Source organism: Onychomys torridus, chromosome 3 (genome assembly GCF_903995425.1).
Source record: "Onychomys torridus chromosome 3, mOncTor1.1, whole genome shotgun sequence".
NCBI lineage: Eukaryota > Metazoa > Chordata > Mammalia > Rodentia > Cricetidae > Onychomys > Onychomys torridus.
This window is the reverse complement of record NC_050445.1, coordinates 145,527,488-145,549,602: the sequence shown is the minus strand read 5'-3', so window position 1 is coordinate 145,549,602 and position 22,115 is coordinate 145,527,488. Positions and strand designations below refer to the sequence as shown.

The 22,115-nt window shown below is 46.9% G+C and overlaps 1 protein-coding gene across 1 annotated transcript; it reads right to left on the bottom strand.

The window, feature by feature from the left end:
• Nucleotides 1–253: 253 nt before the first annotated feature.
• Bcl2l14 (BCL2 like 14) lies at nt 254–22,096 on the bottom strand. Its single transcript, XM_036182789.1, has 6 exons — nt 21,884–22,096; nt 13,439–13,887; nt 10,037–10,207; nt 7,310–7,380; nt 5,262–5,528; nt 254–312 (listed from the first exon to the last, which is right to left on the bottom strand). Exons 2-6 carry the CDS (start codon nt 13,878–13,880, stop codon nt 274–276), a joined length of 990 nt encoding a protein of 329 aa, XP_036038682.1. The 5' UTR covers nt 13,881–13,887; nt 21,884–22,096; the 3' UTR covers nt 254–273.
• Between the last annotated feature and the right edge of the window lie 19 nt (nt 22,097–22,115).

Here is a 22,115-nt window from a genome sequence, read left to right as displayed (position 1 = left end):
ATTTAATGGTAAAATCGCCACTTATCTTTATGGACTCCTTCACACACTCAGCTCAGTTAACCTCGATGCAAAGACCATGCTACTGAATCCTAAGAGCTGCCAAGAGCAAGGCCTCTCCCGATGCCTCTTGAGTCAAAGGAAGGATGGTTCTAGAAATTTTGGGCTCCATCTGCTGCATGCATTTTAATTTTCTCCTGAAGTCTTTGCTGAGAGCAGTGGGCACAGGACCACCGTTGGACAAGGAACATTACAGATGATGGGTCTTTGGATATTTCAGTCTACTTCTTCAAGTGATATCCCAAGGACTTTTTCCTAGAGGAGGAAGGGAAAGAAAATCCTTAAAATTCAAAGTTTGATTCACTGCTGACGTGAAAACACAGGCTGGGAGGCTGGGCTGGAGTTGGGGAAGGTATGGGAAGGGTGGTTTGACATCCTTGGGGTGCCTGCAAGGAAACCAAGAGCTAAGGCCTTCTGTTACACATCTGGGGCTAATAGGCTGACCTCTGAAATGTGCAAAGGCTTTGAGACCCCCTTTAAGATTCCAAAAAGGAAAGAAGAATTAATGCCAAAGGAAGCTGCAGTGACCATATGAACACGCGCCTCACGCAGCAAGGAGGAAGCTTGCTTAGTTTGTGTCGTGATTTGAGTAGGAAGGGTCTCTCTACAGACTCCTGTCTTGAACGCTTAGTCTCAGCTAGTGGCCCTGCTGTGGAACCTTGAAGGGGTGGAGCATTGCAGGAGGAAGTGGATCACTGAGGGTGGACCTTGACTTTTTATAGCCTGGCCCCACTTCCTGTTTGCTGTCTGCTTCCTGTTCACCCAAGATGTGAGATGAGGAGTCCCACACTCCCACATCATGGAGCTGCACACTCCCACCACCGTGGAGCGGTCTTCCTCTCCATGACTGTCTCCCCTTCACACTGTGAGACAAAAGAACTCAACCTCCCTTAGGTCACTTCCTTCTCAGCACTGAGAAAAGTAATTAATACAGCAGGATTTGGAGATGGAGTTGACCTTCCTTCTGCAACTGATCAAGTCACTACTGAACAAGTATTGGCTCAACATCCTTGAAGTATGTAAAGTAACAGGACCTATCAGAAAGACAGGAGGTGCATACATACCGTCCCAGGCAAACTGTAGCTGAGTGGGTAGGCTGAGTTGTAAGCCCAGGAAACCTTCGGTATAGAGACAAGGGCCCAGAGCTTCCTCCCTCTCTCCCTACTCCCTCTCCCCTTCTGCCTCCTGGGTTCTTCCCCCTTCCCTGCTCCTTCCTCCTCCTCCTCCTCTCTCTTCCTTCTTTCCTTCTTTCATTTTGAGACAGGGTCTTACTTGTAGCCTAGGCTAGCCTCTCACTCACAGCCGTCACCCTGTCTCAGCCTCCGGAAAGCTAGGATTATGTGTGTATCACCATGTCCGGCTCACATTTCCCTAGGTGGTATCAATTCGTGTTTGTTCATAAGTATTCCTTTGCCAATGTCTCTTACTTCTTCAGTGCTTTTCTGGCACTTTGGCAAAGACAGTTCTCTCACACCATTTCCTTCTGTCTTCTAATTGACACTCTCCAGATTAAACCCAGCTAAGGCCAAAAGTTAAGATTAAGGTTTATCGCAACCTGAATAGCCAAATTTGGATGGGAAGTACAGAGGCTAGGGCAGCGGATGTCCCGGGTGGGTAGACTGCTTGCCTGGCATGTACAAAGCTTTGGGTCTGATCCCCAGAACAGGAGGAAATTAGGAAGGATTACCTAAATCCCAGCACTCAGGAGGCAGAGGCTGGCAAGTTCAGAAATCAAGGACAGCCTGAGCTACATGAGACCCTGACTCAAAAACAAAAGTAAAAATACTTATAAATAGGAAAAGAAGAGATTGAAAAACAAGCAAACAAAAACCAGGGACTGGAAGAGACATCTGAACATGTAGCGTGCTTGCATTAGCACATGAGGCCTGGAGTCAACTCCACACACGTGTGTGTATGTACACACACACACACACACACACACACACACACACACACACACACACCCTTCAGCAACTGCTTCAGTTTCTAATCTCTGAAAAATCCTCTCGAAATTCCTCCTGAGGGACTCATCTCCTTCCTCTGACTTTTCTGTCTAGCCAGCAGCCATGTTAAATAGTTAAAATGTTTGCATGTTTGCATTCACTTTTCCTTCTTCTTTTAGCTGATTACTGGAATGAGAGGTTTTTTTCATATCTACTGAAATATGATTTTACCACAAGATTCTTCCTGTAAAAGTGCATAGCTTAGTGGCTTTTACTATTCAGCATTGTACAATCATTACCCTAGACCCTAGAATCCCTTGGATGCTCTAAACTACTAGTGCCTACTAGTGGTCAGCCCCAGTCCCTCACTAATCTCCTTTGCGCTTCCATGAATTTACTTATTTTGGACGTTTTATATGACTACAACCATATAACAAGTGGCATTCTTGTCTGGCTTCTTAGCACAATGCTTTTTTCAACTTTACTTTTATTTTTCAATCACATATATGCATGTGTGTCTGTGAGTGTAGGCACATATATGTGCGTGCCCACAGAGGCCAGAAGAGGGCATTGGAACCCTGGTGTCTGGAGTTAGAGGCAGTCATGAGCTGCCCAGCATGGATGCTGGGAATTGAACTTGGATCCTCTGAAAGAACAGCAAAATGTTCTTAACCACTGAGCCATCTCTCCAGCCCAGCCTAGTGTTTCTAAGGTTCATATAGATGTGTGTCACTGCTTTTCTTTTTTTTTTTTATTATGGTTCCGTCACACTCCACAGTGTGGTGTGTGCTCCATCGTTCACGAGTTGATGGGCCCTGCACTTGAGTCTGCTTCATGGCTAATGTGAATATTGAACATAGCCGTGAGTATTCATGTACACGTTTTGGGTGAAAATGTCTTCAGTGTTTGAGGGGTAGAGATGGTAGCTCTATTTTTTCTTCCTCCCTCCCTCCCTTCCTTCCTTCCTTCCTTCCTTCCTTCCTTCCTTCCTTCCTCCTCCCCTCCCTCCCCCTTCCTTCCTTCCTTCCTTCCTTCCTTCCTTCCTTCCTTCCTTCCTTCCTTCCTTCCTTCCTTTATTTTGTGGTGGTGGGGATCAAAGCCGTTGCCTTCACCACTAAGTATACACTCTGCCACTGGGCTGCACACCCAGCTCCTAATGACTCTTCTTAATGCTTTGCTAACATTTGTGAGAACCGCAGATTGTTCTCCAAGGGGCTGCATGGTTCTGCAATCCAACCAGCAATGTAAAGAGGAGGGTTCCAGTTCCCACAGTCCCACAGATAGTCTTTGCCGTAAGCATCCCAGTGGGTAGAGTTCTTCAGCTTTCTGACTTATGTCTCCCCACTATTGAAACAAGCATGCCAAGTGTCTTTTCTTTTGCTTACTATTTATATAGCCTCCCAAGAGAAACAGTGGACAAATCTATTGTCTATTTTAAAAAAATTAAATCATTTATCTTTTTTGTTGTGGAATTAATTGTAAGAGTTCATTACATCTTCCAGATATAAATAATTATTTGAGTATCTGACTTGGAAAATTTCCCCCATTCTGTGTGCCTCCCTCCCTTCATAACTTAAGTTCTTTATCATTTGTTTGAGTTTATTTTGCTCTTTTCTTCTCTCCTTCCTTCCTTCTTTATTTCTCTCCCTCTTTCTCTTTCTCCTTTTCTCCAATCTCTTATTTTCCTCTCCATTCCTTATCCTCATCTCCTCCACTCCTCTCTTCCTTTCACCCCACTCCCCTTCCCGACTGGGGATTGAACCCAGGGCCTAATGCATGCCAAACACACACTGTACTGAGCTGCATCCTTCACCATCCTTCTTCTCACCTCCACCCCCTCACAGTGGTCAGGAAAGGAAGGCAGCAGAGGGGCTCAGAGTGCTCTTGAGAGGAAGGAAGGGGAACCGAAATACTGTTGAGCGATCTAACCTCCTTTCAGAACTGGTCAGGCAGCTTGTATTTGGGGGTGGTTAGCATACTTCACAGTTCTCACACCTGCCACAAATGCGGAACACAGAGAGGAGCAGAGGCTGCGCCAAGTGGGATGCCACTGAGGACAATGGCAGGCTTTTCAGCTCTGTGGGGGAATGTACGCCACACTTCCTTGTGAGAGCCAGAAGACCAGACTATGAGCAAGACCCAGGGACACTCTGGTCACAGCTAAAGTTGACTCAAGTGTCCTGCTGGCTCTGGAACATTCTGGTGGAAAGAAGCCCGAGGACATTAAGAGAGAGCACCCGTCCTCCTAAGACTAACCTTGACCAGTCAGCAATGAAAGCTGAAAGTTGGCCTGATGTCAATCTTGAACAATTTGTGGGAGGTCTCAGAGACTAGAGATCAAAGATGGAGGAAGGGCTGGGGCACAGAGGGAAGGAAGCTGACATGATTGGTTCAGCTCATCAAGAATAGATGCAAGTTCAAGGGCTTGCTCGTCAGTTTGTGTCACAAGGTCCCTGTTGAGGTCTAAGCAGCAATGACAGGATCCTGTGAGTCTGAACCCTGTGTGAAGGTCAGCCCTGCACCCTGCTGCCATCAAGGAGTGAGAGCAAGTGTCCCTTGCCCTCACTGGACCAGCAGCTTCTGTTGCTGCAGAATTGGTGAAAAAAAGAAATGGCATCCACTGAAACATTTGCCGCACCAGCTCCTCATTTCCTGCTTCCTCTGACCCTTTGCCCCACTCCCCCAACGTGCCCTTTGGGAGCTCAGTAAATATTTGTGGACGAAGAAGATCATTGCTAAAAATATGTTCCAATTGATGGACTCATCTCTTGCCACTTGAGTGTCATAACCCCATGAGAACTGATTCCCAGATGTGTTCCCTTTGTCTTAATAAAATCTTATTGCCTGTCCCTTGTTAAAGTAGAGAAGGTGTGTGTGTGTGTGTGTGTGTGTGTGTGTGTGTGTGTGTGTGTGTGGTGTGCATGTGGTATGTGTGCATGTGGTATGTGTGTGTATGTATGAGTGTGGTATATGTGTGTGTGAGTGTGTAAGTGTTTGGTGTGATACGTGTGTGTGTGTGTGTGTGTGTGTGTGTGTGTTGAGTATGTGTGCACTCCTCCATGTATTGGTGTGTGTGAACACATGAGTGAGTGTGTGTGTGTGTGTGTGTGTGTGTGTGTGTGTGTGTGTGTATGTTAAGGTCTCACTATGTAGTCCAAGCTTGTCCCAAACTCACGCTCTTCCTGCCTGGGCCTCCTAAGTGCAGACATGTACCACAGCACCCTGTTGAGAGGATTCATTTCCTTAGTGGGTTACACTTACCCATCCACCATTCTGCTGGATCCAGGGGGAGAAGTACTCTTTGAGGTACTTGGTTCCAAAGCCCAGCATCCTGTTCATTGGGTGGTTGTCGATGGCTGTGAGCTTGGCTATGGCGTCTATTGCAAGCGCAGCCTTAAAGCCCTGAGCTTTGACTTCTGATTCTCCTCTGGTGTCTATATCCCTCAGGAACAGGTTGGTGATGGTCTTGAACACTGAGTAGGACAGCCCATCCTGGAAGCTGCTCATCAAAGCCTTGTCTTTCTTCATCTGTGCATGGGAGGAGAAGCAATTAGGAGGCATGTGGAAGGCCACGCTTGCACTCAAAGGCACTGGTAAAAAGACCTGGACTGCAGTTTCAACCATGGCACAGCCTCCTACAGAGTCAAGTGGAGCTGGGCACCTGCTCTATGAATTTCATTGGTACAAACAAGGACAAAACTGAAAATCTTATTCAACATTCAGGTACTTCCCAAACACCAAGGATGGAAAGGTGTCACAGGTGATTTAGAGCTGGGTGCTTACCCATGGGCCACTGTCAAGTGGGGATGACTAGTAGTGCTGTATACTCTTCAAGAGGCAGGATTATGGAGATCTGAAACCCACTAATGTCTTAGGGGAATACTCTGCCCTACCCTCTCATGGCAGTGCCATCTTGGGGATACTATTCATTTTTCATATCTTTTTATTTCATCTCTAAACTAGCACATAATGATAGTACAGTGTTAGACATGAAGGGGGAGTTCTGGGGGCACACTGGGGCCATGGAAAACTCCCCACACGTATTTGCTTACTAAAAATAAATGAGAGAGGGGGGCTGGTGAGATGGCTCAGTGGGTACTTGCTGCCAAGCCTAAGTCTGACCCTCAGGATCCTTGGTGGAAAGAGAACACAGGCTCCCGCCCATTCTCTGACCTCTATGTGTGTTCCAGGGCACATGCACATCCCACTCCACCTCCACATGAATAAACAATAAGTGTAAAATAAATCCATAGATTCCTTTCCCATAATTTTACCCAATTGATTTCACCTCCCACCTATTCCTCGAACCGGGATCTCTGTGGACTGCTGCTTGAGTTCTGTATGCACAATGCTATAAGCTTCCTGTATCCTCTGAGGCCCAATCTCTCCTTGCCAGTGATCCAAAGCTCACACAATCCACCTTCTTCTCTTTAGCCCAATATCCCTGGTTTTCACGCTACACCTTCCCTAGGCCTTTTATCCCCCTTTGTCATGATTTTCTGGGTACGTTTCTGGCAAGGCTATTGGAGAGGAACTGTGGTCATGCCCAGACTGCCATTTTATTCTGCTTTTCCCTTCTGCAGAAGCCTACATGCATTGTCCCTGGACATGACTTCCCCCCAACAGGTCCTGACTGCAAAAGAAGAATCTATAAGCTAGATCCTGGTGGACAGACCCCAGAGATAGGGCACGGTCTATGAGCACAAAAGAAAATGACTTCTGGCTGCACCAAGGGTTTGTTCTTCAGCGTCACTGGAGGACAGCTGTCTCACTTTCTAACGAGAAGGGTGGGTCTCCACATCTCCACTTACCGGTCCCCTAAGTTTCACTAGCCTGCCTCTCTGAGTGAATTCCTAAGACAGACTTTAAGCAGGCACAGTCCAGCAACTGTATGGGGGATTTCAAAGAGGACCCCAGCCTTTGAGAGACTTTGAGACACATATCTAGGCTGCTGGGCAATTGCAAATATCCAGACTCCCCTGAGGTTCAGTTACATGAGAAGGAGATTGATAAACCTATGCAGAAATTTTTCATTTTTCCAATGTCTTTTCTTACAATAACACAGTTACATTTCTAGTTTCCAGAAATTCCAAGGAGGCTCCAGAAGATTTACTTATGTTTTCCAAAGTGATTCATTTTTGAGATGCTGCCAGTTTGAAGATGCAGACTCCAAGGGAAATAAAATTTAGGACTAAGTGGAAGCCAGGACTCTGAAGAGGACGAGGGTCAGAGCCTGGTGCACAATTCCATTGTCCTGTCCTAGTGCGTGGGCGCAGACAGGAATCACATTGGCTCCAGGAGCTTCATACCTCTCTTCCCAGCTGATCCCCTGAGTATTTCAGCAGCTCAACAATTTTGTTTATTATTTCGTCTTCTCCATCTATTGGGGGAGAAGGAAATTCCAGTTATTTCTTTCAAGACAGGCACAAAATAATAAATGTTTCCTTCCAGTGGTGATGCTTGTGGTGTGATCAGGGATGAAGAAAGAAGCAAGTATTCAAATCCTTAGCTAATAAATCTCACCATTCATTCAAGACTTCTCCAGTCCCATCCCTTGTTTCTTTGCTCAGTCCCTCCTTCCTCTCCCGACTCTCACTGAGAAACTTACCACCTATCTACTATACGAATACTATTAAAGACATCAGTTCCACTACACATAATCCTGCTCATGAATATACTTAGGAGACATTTCCCTCTTATTTTTATTTAATTTTTATTTTACTTTGCCACTAAGCAATATCTACAGCCTACCCCTACTCTACCTGCTGGGGGTCAAACAGAGCCTCATGTTTTCTAGACAAATGCTCCGCCGCTGAACCACATACACACCTCTTTTTCTTGTTTTCAGACTATTCCTCAGCAGATGGTACTTTTGTTAAATATAAATCCCCTTTGTGTGTGTGTCTATGAGCATGTGGAGGAGAGCAAGCATTGACGCTGGATGTCTTCTTCGATCAGTTTTTGCGACGGGACCTCTTACTGAACTAGAACTCAGCTGGACTGACTGGCCAGATGGCCCCAGATCCCCCTTTCTGTACCCTCCCTGTCAGGTCGCACAGGCACATGCCACTGTGCACAGCTTCGTATGGGAGCTGAGAATCTGAACTCAGTCTCTGAGCACAGAGAACACCTTACCAGCTGAGCCAACTTCCTAGCCCCATAAAACCCACATCTGATCGTATTTTTACCTTTGTCAGAAAGCATGGAGCCCAATTTATAGCCCAAATGTGGAGTGACATTTTCCTGGCCTACATTTGGGGACCGATCTCATTTGTAAGTCCTTTTTATTTCCCTATGTATTTTTTTAACATTATTTTTAAACTTGGTTGATTTTTATGTGATTAAAATTTATACCCTGTATTCCGTGTCTCTACAATAATGTGGGGTACATGGGAATAAAATGAACAAACTCCTGAGTTTCCCAGGATGAAATGGCAGTCGGATAAAAACTGGCTATTGTTGGCATGGACTCTGATGGCGTTTTTCACAACTCCTACTTAGTAAACCTAACGGTGAAAATTATCATTACTACAGAACAAAATCCAAACGGAGAAATGTCAGTTACCGGGGGAACTGAGTTTCTTCTGACTTACAGCCCAGTCTCTGAGGCAACCCGGGCCCCACATGTTTATCTTGGCTAGAGGCCAGGGAGGCCAGGGAATTTATGTTAGCAAAGCCCCAGAAGGTGTAGGGAGGAGGAGCAGAGTGATAACCTGGGACTCACGACAGCCTGAGAGAAAACAGGCGTAAATCTCCACAGCCCTGGGCATCTTCTCTTCTTCTGTCTCTGCAGGAAAGATGCTGTGCTGGAGTCCTGGATTCCTCCCGAAGGCAGGGGAGGGGTGCCTTGGCTTTGGCTTGTCTGAGGATATCACTTTCTACCTCCCAGGCACACTTGCGATGGCCACAAAGCCTCAGCGCTTCCTTGTTGGCACACATGGAAGGCTCCTCACTCAGAGCCCTGTGGCGTTTTTAGTTTCTGATGTACAGCAGACAGTGGATGAAGCCACAGCTCGGTTTCGGGGTCTGAGATACACTGACACCTTTGTGGGGAGGATTTTTGCTTTGTTCTTCATGGTGCCACAGACCCAGGCGCTGCTTTGTCACGGCCCTCTACTAGGGGTTGGGGAGACTGCTTAGAGGAAGGTCAATGGTGAAGGACAGCAGAAGCTTCCTTCTCCCTTCAGTTCTTCTCTGTGAGCCCAGGCTTTCCACGTGGCCTTGAGAATCTGTAGTAGACCCAGCCACTGCTATCATGGGGCAGTGACTAACCTAATCTGGTCCCTAATTCTCACTTTTTCAGCATCTTCTGATCCAGACCTGGTATTGCGAGATCAAATATGAATTGTTCCTCACAGGCTCATGCTTTGAATGCCTGTCCTCAACTCTTGGCACTGTTGGGGAGGTTGGGGAGGTTTTAGGAGCTGGGGCCTAACTGGAGGGAGTAGAACATTGAGGGTGGGCCTGTGAGGTATACTATGACTGGCCTCGTCTGTGCTTCCTGGTTGACTGCATAATGGACAACTACCCTCTGCTGTACCCCACTGCCGTGTTCTTCTGCCTAAATGCATGTGGTCCAGCAAACATGGATGGAACCTTCTGAGACCCTTAGCCAAAATAAAGATTTTCACCCTTAAGTTGCTCTGGTAGACCTTTTTCTCACAATGGCAAGAAAAATAACTAACACACTGGGTGTCTGACAGCCCTGGGTGTTTCCTATGAGCCCTGGGTTGGTTGATGCTCCAACTCTATGCATGACCATTATAACATGATTAGAGCTGACATTTCCTCCTCTTCCTCCACAGGAGACTTTTCTTCTGACTTAGCAGTGAGCTGATGTGTTAATTCAACGTGCTCATGGCATCTCTGTGTCATGGGCTGATGTCCTAAGCTAGAGCTCAAGGTCTCCATCATGTTGCTGTGTCACAGGCTGAAATTCCCAATGCACAGAGCCCTGGGCTGCATACATACGTACATGCCCATACACTTCTATCTGGCATGTGCTCAACCTAACATACTCAACAAGGAAGGCTTACCTTTCTTAGAATCGCAAGTTCTAGCGCCTTCAAATTGGAAGTACAGAGCCTCGGGGATATCCTCTTTGAACTTGTAGCTTCCTCCCTGGCTGTGGCTATCTTCTGGTGGTGGCCACAAGTAAACGATTTCAGCCACTCGGTTAGCGATACAAGCAACTTTGGGGTCCACAGCTGAAACAAGAAAAGAAATGCTCAGAGGGTATCCCCAGAACTAGGGCTGCTATACGGACTGCCCAGATGCTTAGGATGAAGAGGCCAGACGAGCATGAGAGGACTATGTCCGTGTTTGAAGTGGGACATTCCTCAGAAGGGACTAGCAATTCCCCAGTAGAGGCTGGGACAAGGGGGCAGTATACAGCTGCCCTTCCTTAGCCTCATCTTTTTCCCCTTGCCAAAGAACACTAAAGGAGTGGGGAGGTGGCACTTTCCTTGACAGAATGCTCATGGTACTTTATTTTTATTCTTTTAAATTCATTCAGGTTTGGGGACACCCTTTATACCTTGGAGGGGTGGCCTCTCAGTGTACAGGAGAGTTCAATAGTTTGATACTCCTTGATCTTATAGCCACTACTTGCCCCCTTTATGTTTAATAGAAAACATTCAAGTTATGCTTCTAGGTAAACACAGTTACATAGACACAGCCAGGCATGCTGCTCCACATCTGTAGCTCAGCACTAGGCTGCAGGATCATGAGTTCCAGGCCAGCCTGGGCTACAAAGTAAGACTACCTCAGAAGAACAAGTATATGAAGTACAGCTCAACCTCCATGAATTTGTAATCTGGGGAGTGACATATTGTGTGTTTCCACTTGGGGCAGGAAGGCTTACATGGCAGAGTAAACCTTATTGTTATTGACAATCGGATGCAAGCCAGCTGTATGTCTGCTTGAGGAAAGCATGGTGGAATGGGCAAGTACACGCTGACTTGTTGGGTAGTAAACCTGTCACTGGTTTTCCACCAGTCACTTCACTGTAGGAACTTGAGGTGGCTGTGTTTGGCGCCAAATGGAGCAGCTGAGTCGAATTACACAGTGCTTGGAGATTGTTCATTCATTCACAAGGTTTAATGATGTTGGTCAAGAGGTCGAGGTCAGCCTAGGCTACATAGTGAGGACCATCTCAAATAGTGAGTAAATAAATACACAAATACATACATAGAGTGAGCCATCTCTGTCTTTCTCTTTTCTTCCTGCTTAAAATGGAGATGTGATGTCTAGATATGCATAAAACTATGTTCTATGGTTATGTACATAGTAATATATGGTTATTCAGCCTCAGATACAATTTGGCCAATGAACCCACTCTCTGTTTTAGCTGAAACTTTTATTCTTAATCTCACCTGAAAGTTATTTTTTTCTTTACTTAAATCCCTTTAAAAGGGGGGAGGGTGATCTGAACAGTTTCTTTTGAAAATGTGTGTGTTGTGGGGGAAGCCACGTGATACTTCTGTTGTGTCGTTTACTCCAGGCAATGGGGAATGAAGAAATGTCCTGTATCCCTGCGCAGACCACAGTAACTGACAAAGCCAGGCCTCTGGGACCCCCAGGCGCCCAGCTCTGATAGCTGCTGCCTGTGTTGGGAAGGATGAGCAGGAGAGGAAGACACTGAGCATCTCCTCACTCTGGTACTCCAGCAGGCTCAGCCATCCTTGGATTTAGGGAGCAGATGCTTGATTTGCTCAGAGAGTTAAACAAAGCTGGGAAGATAGATGGTCTCTGTGTAGTCCAGGCTGTGTCTCCTCCAGCAATGCCCCTCCAGAAATTCTCTCTGCCCCTTCAGTGACAGCATCTGCATATCCTCTGGACCCTGGGTCCTCATGGCCCAACTGAAGTATAAGTTTCCTTGGCCACAAAATGGTATGAGCCATCTGCCCGGGACCTAATCCAAAACTAAGGATGACAGCCACACTTTAAAAGTGGGCCGTTACTGCCATCTGTTGTCTGACTATGGACACCATCGGACCTGGCAGGAAGGGGCCCTGCTGAGGTAGGTAGGAGTGGGTGGGAAGATGGAAGGAAGGTGTTTCTGCTTAGGTCTGTAGGTGGAGGTAAGCTCTCAGTGATTGTGTCTTGTTCAATACAATTCATTTTTTCCTAACAAGGGAAGACTATCAGTTTTGTTTTGTTTTTAAACAATTTTATGTGTTTTGCCTGGTGTGTCTGTGTGTCAGGTCCCTTAGAACTGGGGTTACAGACAGCTGTGAGCTGCCATGTGGGTGCTGGGAATTGAACTCTGGTCTTCTGACAAAGCAGCCAGCACTCTTAACCACTGAGTCATTTCTCCCGCCCCTTTATCTGATTTTTAAAAAAGTGGTTCACATATTTTTTCTTTTTAAAAAGACTTAACATATATTTTACGTATGTGGGTATTTTGTCTGCATGTACATCTGCACACCAGAAGAGAGCATCAGATCCTATGGGATTATAAGTAAAGACTTCTGTGAGCCACCATGTGGTTGCTGGGAATTGAACTCAGGTCCTCTGAAAGAACAGTCAGTGCTCTTAACCTTTGAGCCATCTCTCCAGCCTGGTGTTTACATTTTGAAAAGTATTTTGTTTGTTTTTCTTTTTCAAGACAGTCCTGCAGTAAGCTGGCCTCTAACTTGCTATATAGCCCAGGATGGCTGGGAACTGGCCATTCTTTTCTTCCTGAAACCTGATGATGCAGGTATGAGCCACTGTGCCCATCTGAAAAACTATTTGCTTCTATCTATTTGCCTGCCCGCCCTTCCTTTCCCTCACTACCTCCCTCTCTCTCCCTTTCCCCTTCTTCCCCCATCTCCTTCCCCCCTCCCTTCCTCCCCCCTCCCTCTCTCCCTCCCTCCATCATTCCTGCTATTCTTTTCATGCTCCTTCCTACTTCTTCTCTCCCCTCTTCTTTCCCTCCCCCTTTCTTTCCCTTCTCTTTCATTTGGTTTTTGTTTGTTTCTTTTTTGAGATAGGATCTCATGTAGCCCAGGCTAGCCTACAATTTACTATATAGCCAAGGCTGGCTATGAACCTTTGCAACTCCTGCTTCCATCTCCTGAATGCTGGAATCACTGGCTCTTGCTTGATCTTTCCATCAACCGTAAGAAGTAGGGAGGGGTGTGATCTCCCCACTACACAGGTGGAAACACAGTACCCAGGGTCTCCAGGGGTCAGGAGGAGAAGGTGCCTGGCTAAGGTGCCTGCCTTTGTGCTCCCCTTTTAAAGCAAACTTATTTAAAGTCACGGAGCCGGAAAACCTCTGCAGCCACCATTCACACCCACCTTCTTCCTTTCCTGGGAAAAGTGGGTGGTTATGATACAAGGTTAATGAAGTAGAGAGTCCAGGCCTGTCTTCAGTAGGTAGGAGGAGGCAGACCACTCAGCACACACATGGAAGGATATGGTTGTGAGGACGAGACCTCCGCAAAGCCTACCTTCAACCTCTAGGCGCTGCTCCACATTGGACAGAGACCTGGCCCAGTGCTGGCTCTGGAGGCCCTGACGCTGTACCACAAAGGGGCCCTGAACACCCTGAGTACGGACTTCCTTTGGGGAGCTCGGTGGGCCTTCCTCCTTCTCTGTTGCTCTGAAGAATGTTCTCCAGGAAGACTTCTTCTTGCCAAGGCTTAAGTGCTTTTCACTGGAGGGGGAGCTTCTACAAGGCAATGACACCTGTGTCCAGGAATCAGTTGACCAAGTTCCCAGTGCTTTCTGGGACAAACTTCTTGTTCTGGAGAGCTTGGGTGAGAACATAGCTGGCGTGCTCTTGAAGACATGGTGCCTGGCATAGAAGGCAAGGATTTTGAACTCTAGGCTGTTTGGGTCATCATCCTCCAGGGGGATGTCTTCCAGGTCACACTCACTGGTGCTGCACATGTCGGGTCTGGAATGACAAATGGCACATGGTGTTCTACGTGTGGGGACATTTACTTTGCAGATTCAGAGAAAGCCCGAGGAAAAACTGAAAACACATCCTTTGGTTCTGATCCCACATTGCTAGGATAGCCAGGAGTAACCAGTGTGGGAAAAGCCACTGCATTACTGGGGTAGGAATAGACAGAGCATAGAAAACGCCTGGTTATGATAAAGTAAGACCTCTGATGGAGGTTAAGTCAGCTGGGGACATGGAGGCAGGAACAAGCCGCCTTCAAATGCAAGTGAAGGCAACTGAAAGACAGAAGAGTTGGGCTGGGGATGTACATCCAGCTTTAAAACTGCATGGGCAGAGAATAGATTCATGGGTATGTGCTTGGTTGGAGGTTCTGAATGGCACAACACAAGCATCTGATGGCCAGGGCTTGTACCATGGAGCCCAGGCTGGCCCCAAACTCACTAAGTATGAGTCATTCAGGGAAAATAAGTAAAAAGGCAGTTGTGGCCAGACTCTGGTGGCCTTAGACCACCAGGCTGAGGGGTCTCTGTTTCCTCTGTGAGTACTTTCAATGGAGTCCAAGGCTGTGGGGGGATGAGGGCAAGGAATATTCTTATGGGAGGGGCAACTCAGGACATAGAAATAAACACATGCCTTCAGCTTTCCCCTCTCTCCTTTGTGAGGTACCTTCTGCCCCTGCTTGTGTGGTTTCTTTCCTGTAACTGGCTCTCGAGTTAAGCTGTCACTGGGTAAGAGTTTCCGTATTTATTGATTTTACAAAATTGAAAGGCATCAATGGATGTAGTGGGGATCTTGTTTGTGTTCAGGTGGGAGAGGACATTATTGCATACATGATTTAGAATGAACACCCCAAGCCTGGAATGGGTGGAAGTGGCTCACTCATCTTTATTTCCATCCAAGGAACCATATGGACAGAGAGGATGGACTTTGCTCCTTTTCCCTTGCTGAAGCTGTCATAGAATTTGCCCCTTCCTGCTAGCATACCTTCACCTTGGCTGAGCATCTGCTTTGCTGTATGCTAAGGACTACGTTTCCCTTTTCATCCCACATGCCAGAAAGCCTGATCTTCCACTTCCACTTATTTCACTCAAAATTCAGCCATGGGTGCATCATCAAACAGCTTGTGCTTTGTGTCTAATGGCCTTGAGTTCAAATCTTGCCCACACCAATGACTAGTTTTGTGCCCTAGGGAAAAATGCATTATCTCTAATCCTGGGCTTTCTGTAGACAGACTAGAAATTATAACAGCCATTGGTGTGTGTAGAGGGTACTATGAGTGTAGAAGACAATGCATGGGAAGTCTTGGCATAATACCTTGCTCAAAGGTGGTGGCTATGGGGCTGGTAAGATTGCTCAGCAAGTACAGTACTTGATGCAAAAGCCTCGAAACCTAAGCTTGATCTCCAGAAGCCACATGGTGGAAAGAGAGAACTGATTCCATATAGATGTCCTCTGACCTCCACTTACACCCTGTGGCATGTGTATGCACATATAATAATAATAAATAATATATGTGTATATATAAACATACATGTGTATGCCTGTATGCATGTATATAAAGTGGTAGCTATGCCAGACATGGTGCCTTGCACTCAACACTCAGGAGTCTAAGGCAGAAAGATTGCAAATTCAGGCCAGCTACTATTCTGTTCTTCTGTCATGTGCACATCAGACAATGGCAAGGACATGTTTTGAAAACATGTCATTAGGCAACCTTGTGCAAACAGTGTATACTGATAAAAACTAAGAGGGGTATCACATCACTTGGTGATATAATCTCAAGGGATGATCCTTATATCTTGTATTAGCCCACTGTTGACCAAAACATTATTGTGTGGTGCAGGACTGTGTAACCTTCCCTGCCTCTGTCCTTGGTGGGGCTCTTAGCCATTTTTTCTTCTCTCACTGGTCCTGTTGGGTTTTTGCCCTGAACACTGAAGATGCTGTAATCATAAACAAGCTATAGTGATCTTAATGGAATCCACTGGCACATCCCTCCATTTCTTTCCATTATACCCTGTCATGCCAGGACCAACCTACAAAGGAACGGGATAGTACTTGCAGACAGGGATTGAAGAGGTAAGACATGGTACAGACAGGGATTGAGGAGGTGAGACATGATACAGACAGGGATAGAACTTGCAGACAGGGATTGAGGAGGTAGGACATGGTTCAGATTGGATTCATGGCCCTGGTCTAACAGCTTCAAACCCACATCATCATTGAGCAACTCAATCTCTTTGGTCTTTGTTTTCCATGTAGACTGAGGACCAAGTGTCAAGGGTATAGCTCAGTGTCAGTATGCTTGCCTAACATGTACACGGCCCTGTGTTCTCAGTACTGTAAGAAAATAACCAACCAATCAACCAACCAACCTCTTCTTGTCTAGACTGAGAATGTTCTCTAACTCCCCTACCTTGGCTTTGATGTTTGATGGAGGGATAGGGCTCCAGTACCTCCACAGGCACATGCTTCCTGTTGCTAAGGTGGTATCCCTGCTTTATTTAGAAGAGGCGCCAGCTGGCTCCCCTGAGGAGCAGCTTCACGGCCAGGCCCATGGCCTAGCTAGGCAGGTTCTAGTGGAAGGTAGCTGCGAACTGCAGGGTGGTTGGGCCAAAAAGCCAGGCGAAGATTGAGGAGCAGAAGCAGCTTTCCCAGGGCAGCTATGGACAGACTTGTAAAACCCAACACCCACTAAACAGTCATGTTTATACACCTCCTCCCATGTCCACAAAGCAGACCAAGCACCCAGGAAGTGCAGCACACAGGGGATTCTAATTAGCATCCTTCCTCCTTTCTGTTTCTTCACCAGCTCTGGGCCAGTTCCTAGGCTTTGGTACTCCGTCTTTCCTCAACTGCTCCAATTGCACACTCATTCCAATTGCACACTCATTCCAATTGCACACTCATTACCCCGAGGTCTAGGGCTCTGTCAGGAGCCACTTAGCTGTTGGAGGACATGATTCTTGCTACGTCCTCATCACTGTTCCTTCTCTGCCTAGAAGGCCAGTCTGTCCTGTCTTCTCCACACAGGCCTTCTCACTGGTCACCAGTTCCTCCCACTCACCCACCCATCTCTCATCTGTCCCACATCCCTTCTCCATGCCCCCGACCACCTCAGCTCCTCTCTTCTCTTCAGAGTACCATCACATCTCACTTGGACCCAGAGTGAGATCCTTTCTCTCTTCTCCTTCTGGTTATTCCCTCAACCCAGGCTCCACCCAGTAGCCAAACGACCTCTTAGCTGGCGGTGGTTGTGCATACCTTTAATCCCAGCACTCGGGAGGCAGAGGCAGGAGGATCTCTGTGAGTTCGAGGCCAGCCTGGTCTACAAAGTGAGTTCCAGGAAAGGCGAAAAGCTACACAGAGAAACCCTATCTCAAAACAAACAAACAAACAAAAAAACAAACCAAACAAACAAAAAAACCCACCTGACCTTTTAAGACTATAGCTCCTGCACTCAGTGACCACTCACCCATTTTTAAAGCCAAGACGAGCATTCTGAGCCATTATTTGTGATTAAAAAAATAACTATGATATGATGAAGAAAATCAGATCTTACAGAGATCTTAAAATCACTTACTGCTCTTGCGGGGGTGGGGGGAGGCTGGGTTCAGTTTTTGGCACTCAAATGGTGGTTTTCAAACATCTGTAATTCAAATTCCAGGGGGATCTAATGCCCTCTACTGGCCCCCACAGGCTCCTGTTTATATGTGGTGCACATAAACTCATGAGCTCTCTCTCTCTCTCTCTCTCTCTCTCTCACACACACACACACACACACACACACACACACACACACACACACACATGAAAAAAAATTAATCAGATTTTAATCTGACCAAGTCTCTAGATCTAACGCCAGTTTACAGGGATCATAGATAGGAGGCAGAAGCCTAAGGATCATGAGGAAGCAATGATCTAAATCCAGAATGTGGTCAATGCTACAAGATAAATGCAGATGAGTGTGTGGTGCAAGCCTATAATCCCACCTACTCAGGAGGATAAGGCAGGAGAATTGCAAACTTGAGGCCAAGCAGGGCCACTTAGAAAGACACTGTTTCGGGCTCGAAAGATGGCTCAGTGGTTAAGAGTACTGACTGCTCTTCCAGAGGACCTGGGTTCAATTCCCAGCACTCACATGGCAGTTCACAACTGTCTGTAACTCCAGGATCCAACACCTTCACACAGATATGCATGCAGCTAAAACCACCAATGCATACAAAGTAAAAATAAAAAAAAAAAAAAAAGAAAAACAAAAACAAAAAAATAAAGACGCTGTTTCAAAAAGAAAGAATGAGGCAATGGGCCAGTTTTCTTAACAGATCTATGGAGTTCATACACACACAAACACATACCGAGGTAGAGAGAGCGTCACCACTAAAGGACACTTAAACACATCCCTCGGATGCAATGAGTAGAGCTGCATTCAAACACATCCATAAAGATGCAGATGACTGAGACAGTGAGGGTGGTCTGAATGGTGCTTGATTCCATGGCATTGAGCTGTGTCTCTAAGTCTTTGTGCTGTGTGTGCAAATCCGGTAGGGTATTTACAGTGTAAGGATATGCCAGCCAGTCTTCACTGTCACCTGACTGGGTTTAGAATCACCCCAGGGACACTTGTAGGCATGTCTGGGCGGGCCTTTCTAGAGAGGTTTAACTAGGAGGGGAGACCATTTTGAATGTGGGTGACACTATCCCTGGATAGAAGGGGAAAAAGAGGGTGAGCAGGCACTGGCATTCCTCTCTCTGCTTCCTGACAAGAGACACAGTGTGACGAGCCACCGGAAGCCCCCGCCACCACAGCTACAGCCACTCTCGCTGCCAGGCCTTCGCTAAGTGTGAGCCCCAACAGACCCTCCCTCCCCAAGACGCTTCTGCCAAGTATTGTCCCAGCAACAAGGAGAGTAACCAATACAGATAGGAAGAGTGGAGCTGTGCCTGGCTTTGCCAGTACCTGGAATAGTGCCCATCTGCTTGCAGGTGCTCAACGAATGTAGAGTGAATGAATGCATGATGAATGAATGAATGAATGAATGAATGAATGAATGAAAAGACTGACAGATGAAACACGAGATATCTTGTGGAATATGAATTTGGGCAGTTGTTTGGTAAATTACAAATAAATGCTACCATAACTATGTGCTAAATATTACAAATTGAACTAAAATACAACCTGCTTATGTGAAGTTTAATGTAACTGGATGTCTTGTATTTGCTAAATCTGACCATACCATGAATAAGAGGTGCTGCTGAGAAGTCCTGAGACCTAATGGATAAAGCGTTGGGACTGAACCTGAGGCAAGCAAAAGAATCAGCCAGGAAGTATGGCCACAGTGGGCTCTTCAGTCACAGTGGGAGAGACTGTGACTCGGTGGGACTGAGCCCAGATTTCTCAGGGGAGTGTTTTGGAAGCTTCCTTTTAAATTGAGCAGTTTGGGTCAGGTGTGGTGGGGCATTCAGCTAACCCCAGCACTCTGGAGGAAGAGGTGGAGGCAGGTGGGTCTGTGAGAGTTGGAGGCTGGTTTGGTCTCACAGAGAGACCCCATTTAAAACTATAGACAAACAAACTGGGCAGCTCAGGACAGGCAGTGTGCCGGACACTTTTGCCCCATAAACGCTTCATCTGAGGATGATTAGGGAGCCCCGAGCCTCCATGAGAGATTGTCATGGACTTTAACAAAACCCGAATGTCTCAATGCATCATGGAGTACAGGGGCAGGTTTCAGACCACAGCTGTGCATGCGTGCTGTTCAGAGAGGAAGGATCCGACTTCTCTGAGAAACAGGTTCCTAAATGGCTGACTCAGCAGTCATGTCTGAAGTTGGGGAAACCACTGAGCTGAGGAGGGAATCTGAAGTCCTTCCACTATGTAAAAGGGGAAACCTGTATCTAGCAGGTTAGACTGACCTGGGGGACTTCAGTCAACTGACAGAGGTAAGGAAAAGAAAGATGATGGCCAGGGCACCATGGCTGCAGACAGACAGAAGGAAGACAGGTTTCTGTGGCAGGGCTTGGAATGCACGTGGCAAAGAGAACATGTGGAGACAGGACAGGCAGTTTGAGGCCAGCATGGACTGCAGGAAAGGTAAGATTTTGAGAGAGTGTGTGGATATGATCCAAATATACTGTATAATGTGTAAAATCTCAAAGAATAGATAAAATGAAGGTTTCTGAGGTTTGAAAAGGTATAGGTTTTTCTTTACACTGACCCTTAAGGGAGAGCTACCTACCACAAAGATGAAAGCTTGGTCTTATTTTAAAGCAGTAGAAGAATTGTCACGTTTGATGCTACCCTTCTCTGTGATCCCCAGTGATCTTTCTACTTGATAGAAGGCGCTCCAACTTCTGCTATCCGTTCTCAGTGATCCCCAGTGACCTTTCTACTTAATAGAAGGCGCCCCAACTTCTGGGCCATAGAAACAAAACCAGTAAATTTTGTGTTTGGGAAGTCCCAAGGGCTACTTCAGAGGCTCACGTTAATCTGAGGGTTCAGGGACGCACCCTCTCTCTTACGCTGTGACTACTTTTGCCTAGTCAAGGCCACGTTCTCAAAGGCAAATGCAGTAGCTTCATTGGTCCCCCTTCCCTTCCTGAGGGTGTCCCTGAGCATCCTCTGAAAGGCAGTTGCTTGGTGTGTTAGTGTTCTTCTGGGAGGACTGGACTGCAGAGGCCACCCAGACCCTACTGAGTGGCAGTCACACGGAGAAGTTTCCCAGTCTGTGGACTGTCAGTGTGTTGAGGAAGATAAGATCTTACTTCCCTCCCCAAGGCAGGTGGGTGAGCACCCAGAGGAAGTAGCAGGGACATTTCACTGTTCCTTGAGGGGCCTCCAGAGCCTCGTTTCTGGGTTCAGCTGCAGGTGGAACCTCACTTGGTTTGCCTCACTTCTGCTTGCCTGGGAGGAGAGAACTAGAGAGAACCCACAAGCCTGAGTGTAACTCCGGACTAACACACTCCTCTCAGGGAGGTCCCTAGACTCAGCCACGAGATCCATTGAGCCTGGTCACCTTCAGCATCCTGTGTCCCTTTGCCAGGTGGATTTAGTCTACATATCTCCCTCCCTGCCTTTCACCAGACTCCATGTGTCTCTGGTCTTTCTGTCTCTCTGTCATCTCCAAGGATAAGACATATTTTTCAATTCTGAAGGTAACATGAAGACCAAAATGAAATGTCTGAATTTCTCACAACAGAAGCTAGACACAGAGACAATGCTTTGGGCCTGTTTATCACACAGAAGGATGAAAGCAAGCCCCGACTGGGAAAATGGGGGCAGAGAACTTAGGGAGAAGAGTTTTCCTTGAGGAGTCTGTTAGGACTAGGCTGAACACTCAAGTTCCTGCAGAGTGCTCATGTCTCCAGGTTCAGTCACAGGGAGTCGCATCCTGCACCCAAAAACCCTGCTCCAAGGTGGATTCATCATCTCTGCGGGCTCTAACCAGCTACCACGCCATGCCACACCTTGTTATATTTACACCTAGAGAGAAGAGTGCAATGAAAAAGACCACAGTCAGCCATGAACTCTTTACCATCCAAGCACCTCTGTAGAAGGGAAATAAAAAGAGAATCCTTCTGCCAGGTGCGGTGGCTCACACCTTTAATCCCAGCACTGTGGAGGCTGAGGCAGGAAGATCTCTGAGTTTGAGAAAGTTCCAGGACATCCAGGACTACATAGAGAGACCCTGTCTCAAAAGAGAGAGAGGGAGACAGACAGACAGACAGACAGACACAGAGAGAGAGAGAGAGAGAGAGAGAGAGAGAGAGAGAGAGAGAGAGAGAGAGAGAGGAGACTTCATAACTTATCTCACCCTGTTTTTGAAACTCCAAAGAACCAGCTTCTCAGTATCACTTTGCATTCCAAGGCTCACACAAAAAGAACACTTGTTACTGGGGCCCACAATTCTTGAGTTAGATGGCCTCTTTTGGCCAATGCAACCTGGCTGTGAGCTCCAGACTCATGTCTCATGTCCACTGCTGTTGTTACCTGGTCTGCAGGCTGTCAGCCGTCTCCTCTGACTTCAGGTCAGGGAACAGGTGCTATTTGTACACCTGCGTGTCTGAACGCGCCACTGAGAGGAAACTTCCGCTGGGTCTTGGCTTCTCACCACACAGCTCAGTGGCTGGAAGCTCCCTGGCGCAGGCTCCTCAGGTTGGGGACCACGACTAAGGAAAGAGGCTTAAGAAAGGAAGCCACTTCCTCATTAAGCTCCGCCTCC